Source organism: Tachysurus vachellii, chromosome 13 (assembly GCF_030014155.1).
Source record: "Tachysurus vachellii isolate PV-2020 chromosome 13, HZAU_Pvac_v1, whole genome shotgun sequence".
Lineage (NCBI taxonomy): Eukaryota > Metazoa > Chordata > Actinopteri > Siluriformes > Bagridae > Tachysurus > Tachysurus vachellii.
This window is the reverse complement of record NC_083472.1, coordinates 9,807,600-9,813,165: the sequence shown is the minus strand read 5'-3', so window position 1 is coordinate 9,813,165 and position 5,566 is coordinate 9,807,600. Positions and strand designations below refer to the sequence as shown.

The window sequence follows — 5,566 nt, the reverse complement described above, 5'->3', positions numbered from 1 at the left end:
ATCCATATATGGCTCTCATACTGTACATTCTCACAGATTTTGTGAGCCAGCCAGTGAACATAGGGTAGCTGACTAAAAATCATAACTATTGTAACTATTACAAGTAGTAATGGTAGTACATTAAATTCATTTTAAGTAGCATGGCAATTGCTGATATTTTAAAAATAATGTAGCTTTTCCAGTAATAAGCTACTATTTCATTGAACAGAACATTTTGTTGTTTTTACTTAGGATCCAACTCCAATACCTCCAATTGGTGTAGAACTTGCATTGGTGTAGCACACATCTACAACTAGAGATACCAATTCTACTTGTGATGAACAAGATTGGTTGAACACCAAGTTTATATTTATCAGTGGATATCTGTTTAGTTAAAACTTTTACAGAGTTATTAATTTGTCTTTATGTTTAGCTTAATAGCTAGCATTATTCAATATTTATCAAAATGCACTGATGACTAGTATTACTATTTAAACTGCAGTAAAGCTATTTCAAGAAACATGTATCTGTTTGTCCCACATAAACCATATATTAGCCACTGTTTTGCAATTTTCTGAGCTCTTGTATGTATGTTGCTCACTGGGCAAAGCTACTTACATTTCCTTTCCACATTTGTTGTACAGTGTTAATCAGTTTTAGACACGACTGAGCAGTAACTTGTTAAGTATTCTCTGTAAATCATGGTAAATCTTAGCAAAACTTTTGTTTACCTTGCCAGTAACTCCTTGTAAATCTTCCTAGAAACTTCTTTGGTTATTGTACCAGTAGTAACTCCTTTAGTTATCTTTACTATAACCTGGAGATTATTTAAGAATTTTAGAAAAGAATTCTGTGACTGAAATCTTAGAATTTTGTTGCATCACAGCTGAAGCATGAATCACAATGGAATGCTGCAACTGCACTTTGGTTTCACTCAGAACTAAAGCCTTTTTACACATATATGACAACCTATTGCTTCAAACCATCAATGTATTTGTCTCATGGTTAATTATGTTTAATTATATTGCCAAGCTCCTCACTGCTGCCTATCATGGAGAATAGGCCGTGATATGAAAATATTAAATTGTCTCACCCCATTCACTTCTTGACTCATTCTCTAGTCCTGGCCTTGGTCTATTGTAGAACCCCTATAATAAACAAAATCTTATGTTATATACTTTGGTTCCCCAAAAATCCAAGCTGCACTTTTATTTATTTAAGTATTGGAAAGGCAAGGATCATTATTTTGTTTTTTCAATACACTGAATACATTTGGGTTTGAGTTAAGATTACACAGAGTCTAGGCTGTTTCATGTCCTCACTTGGTTTCTGTTATGCAATTTTTTTCCAGCCCACTCAGCATTGCATGAACAACATTCCTTAATGTTCAACTTATGTAAAACTTACTGTACAAATGTACAGTCCCCTCCAAAAGTATTGGAATGGAAAGGATGATTATTTCTCTTTTGCTATACATTAAAGACGAGATATATTCATTATACTCGAGATATATAAATATTATAGAATTATTTTCTGATAAAACATAGAACATAGCATCTTTGGTGACAGACAAAGTTTTTGAACAGATAAGCTTAAAGTAAATAAGTATTAATATTTTGATGCATATCCCTTCCTTGCTATAACTTCATCAAGCTGGAGACCCACTGACACCAACTAAGCTATCGAAGTGTTTCTTTTTCCCCAAAACACATTTCTATTTGGTTTTTACTTATGTTTTGATGCCTGCTATATCACATTAAAAGTGAAATAATGAGAAAGTGGTGATTTCAATCTCTTTTGTTTAGGTTTCGGTATTTCTCTCAAGGTATGTGTGTTTTCAGTGAAGGCATTTCTCAGTCACTCAGTTTCTGTTACTCATATTTCAAAATCTAGAGGATGGATGATATACTGTAATGTTAAACTAGTGCCAAAGTAGTGGAACAGCAAAGACAATTATTTTGTATATATATATATATATATATATATATATATATATATATATATATATATATATATATATATATGTGTGTGTATGGTAGGTCCATATATATTTGGACACAGGTACAATTTTTTTTTTTTTTTTTAGGTATTTACCAAAACATATTCAAGCTATAGTTGTATAGGTTTAGTGGGCTGAAAGTGCAGTCTCTCAGGTTTAATTTGAGGGTATTTAAATCCAAATTGGAGGGAGAGTTTAGGAATTACAGCTCTTGAGAGTAGCCACCGCCCCTTTTTCAAGGGACCAAAAGTAATTGGACAATTGAATCAACAGCTCTTTCATGGACAAGTGTAGGCTATTCCTTAATTATTTCTTAATCAATTCAGCAGGTAAAAGGTCTGGAGTTGATTCTAAGTGTGGTATTTGCACTTGGAATCTGTTGCTGTGAACCTCAAGGAGCTCTCCATGCAAGTCAAACCGGCCATCATTAGGCTTCAAAAACAAAACAAATCCATCAGAGAGATAGCAGGAGCATTAGGAGTGGCCAGATCAACAGTTTGGTACATTCTGAGGAAAAAACTATGCAATGGTGAGCTCAGCAACATAAAAAGGACTGGCTGTCCATGGAAGACAACAGTAGTAGATGATCGCAGGATCCAAAACACAATGCAAAAGCAACCCAGTTTTTCAAGAAAAAGAATTGGAATATTCTGCAATGGCCAAGTCAATCACCTGATCTCAACCCGATTGAACATGCATTTCACTTGCTGAAGGCAAACTAAAGGCAGAAAGACCTACGAACAAACATCAACTGAAGACAGCTGCAGTTAAGGCCTGGCAAAGCACCAGAAAGGAGGAAACCCAGTCTCTGGTGATGTCCATGGGGTCACCGCCTGCAAAGGATTTTCAACAAAATGTTAAAAATTAACATTTTATTTATGATTTATATTCATGTGTCCAATTACATTTGAGCCCCTGAAAATGGGAGGACTGTGCATAAAAATGGTTTTATTTTCAACTCTTGCATAAACAGTGATAGTTCAAATTGCTCTTTTTTTTTTAACAAGAAACTCGAATAATAAAGCAACTTTTTTTCTAGTGTTGTGTGATTTATCCCCAAAAGGTAATAGGATGAGGACAGGAGAAAATGGAGTTGTAGGATTCATGGATCCCGTCAACTTAAAACTAAGATACAGCCTATAAACACTCTAGGGGAAATTCCTATTCAAAAACAAAGTGAACAATAACGGTTGAGGAAGAGGTGTAGAGAAGCTAAATGTGAAAAGGAAGAGGAACAGAAGCAGCTTCTGTTTGCCAATAAACTTAAAAATTGGTTACAGAAATGAAACATTTGAATATGAATTTAAATACAATTATTATTCCAATTGCCATAAATGCTACTGCAAGACTGCAGAGGATCAGATGCTGTACCTAGACAGCTGGAAGAAGACTCCAGCTGACTAAGAAGATTTATGCAAAGATAAGTTTTATTTATCAGCTGTTCAAGAGAACTCTGATCGCTTTTATTTTGATTTATATGTATCTTTTTACTATAATGAAATGTATTCTTAGAAGTAAGAATGTTATTATCTTTGAAATAGTTATGTCACCCTATATATTTAAAGGGCAATTTAGAAATGACTTATTTAATGCTCCTTGATGCACAATGTTTTGAAACTATTAAGATATGTCTTCCTGGCACAAATCACAGCGTGTGCCTTGAAAGGTTGGAAAAAGGTCAACGACAATATTGCATGTACCGCGCCGTGCCTTGGAAATTGTTGGAAAAAGAATATACAAGCTTTCCTGATTGTAGGAAATTGAATTCAGTAGGAAATGAATTCAGTTGGGCTCCTCCGCCTATTAGAAATCTAACAATTTCCTCTCTTCCTGCAGAAGCTGCAATGTGCAGAGGAGTCCAAGATGCCTTCAAATGGTGCCAATGGTGTGTGTGTGTGTGTGTGTGTGTGTGTGTGTGTGTGTGTGTGTATATATATATATATATATATATATATATATATATATATATATATATATATATATATATATATATGTATGTATGTATGTATGTATATGTGTGTGTGTGTGTGTGTGTACCACAGATACTGTTTAAAGCATGTAAAAAAAAAAAAGGAAAAAGATTACTGAGAGAATACTTATTTTGTTCAGAGATGATGTTGTAATATTTTGAGCATGGTGGCAAGCACATTTGCCTCACACCTCCAGGGTTGGGGGCTCATCTCCCAGGTCCACCGTGTTTATGAAGAGTTTGCATCTTCATGTGCTTTGCAGGTTTCCTCTGGGTTCTCTAGTTTCATCCCCATCCAAAGACATGCGTTTTAAGCTGACTGATATCTTTAAATTGTGTGTAGTGTCTGAGTGGGATACTATCTCCTGTCTCCTGAGAAAGACACCAGGTTCCTCGCATCCAAGTAGGATAAGCAGTGGAATTTTGTTTATAGTCTTACAGGTTGTCTGCCTTGCTTGGAACTTGACTTGGTAGAGCTGGGGTTTGAACTCATCTTCAGATAAGAAGTTTAGTACTGTTGCAAGCTGCTTTAACCCATTTGCATCGGGTCATTTCATTTAGTGCTCTGTCTACTAAATCACTGCATCTGATCACTTTATGCAAGCCGTTTCTGTTGTTATACACATCTGTGTATTTATCTCTGTTATTAATCGTGAACCATTTGGCAGTGATCCATGCAGTGTTGAGAGGACTTAGATGCGCATAGTGCATGGGTATGTGCAACATTATATGGCCGTGGTATCGGGCCACTTCTGGACAACAGGCCATTGGTAGAAGCTCCACTGGAACTGTAGAATAGACAGAGAATTCATTTTCCTTGATCTGCCTTTTACTCATGATATCTGGGTTAAGTATAATGGCACATTTCCCATAGTGGTCATATATCTCAGAACACAGCTCTTGGAATATTTCCTTGTCTGGTTTCAGCGCTGTGCCACTCAAATAGAAGTGCATCCTGTAGTTCCAAGGAACCCAACCAAGTTCTCCACCAGCATGAATAATGCTCCATGTAGGCTGGGATTTCAGCCTGGTATTTTGAGGCGTAGAGTCTCCACTTAAATGTCTTTCAGACAGTTCTGTTTTTCCCACATAAACCATATAGTAGCCACTGTTTTGCAATTTTCTGAGCTCTTCTGTGTATGTTGCTCGCTGGGCAAAGCTACTGACATTTCTTTTCCACATTTGTTGCACAGCGATAATCAGTTTTAGGCGCATTACTGAGCAGTATCTTGTTAAGTATTCTCTGTAAATCATGGTAAATCTTGGCAAAACTTTTGTTTACCTTGCCAGTAATTCCTTTGGTTATCTTCCAAGTAGCTCATTTGGATAACTTGCCAGGAAATCCTTTGTTTATCTTATATGTAACTTTTAGAATATTCTAGAATTTTAGAAAAGAACTCTGTGACTGAAATTTTGAATCACAACTGAAGCATGAATTACAATGGAATACTGCAACTGTACTTTGGTTTCACTCAGAACTAAAGCTTTTTTACACATATCTGACAACCTACTGCTTCAAACCATCAATGTACTTGTCTCCTGATTAATTATGATTAATTATATTGCCAAGCTCCTCACTGCTGCATATCATGGAGAATAGGCCTTGATATGAAAATATT

General features: G+C 35.6%; 1 protein-coding gene across 1 annotated transcript; it reads right to left on the bottom strand.

Moving 5' to 3' along the window:
• Positions 1–2,725: 2,725 nt before the first annotated feature.
• Positions 2,726–5,045, bottom strand: LOC132856289 (uncharacterized protein C21orf140 homolog). The gene is made up of 2 exons (XM_060885808.1): positions 4,529–5,045; positions 2,726–2,811 (listed from the first exon to the last, which is right to left on the bottom strand). Exons 1-2 carry the CDS (start codon positions 5,043–5,045, stop codon positions 2,726–2,728), a joined length of 603 nt encoding a protein of 200 aa, XP_060741791.1.
• Positions 5,046–5,566: the final 521 nt, after the last annotated feature.

Excerpts from the sequence above, each read along its gene's own strand:
- LOC132856289 (XM_060885808.1), bottom strand. The coding sequence starts at position 5,045 with ATGGTTTATGTGGGAAAAACAGAACTGTCTGAAAGACATTTAAGTGGA. Across the intron at positions 2,812-4,528 it reads GCATAAAGTGATCAGATGCA|GCGGTGACCCCATGGACATC; the intron begins GTGATTTAGTAG and ends AATCCTTTGCAG.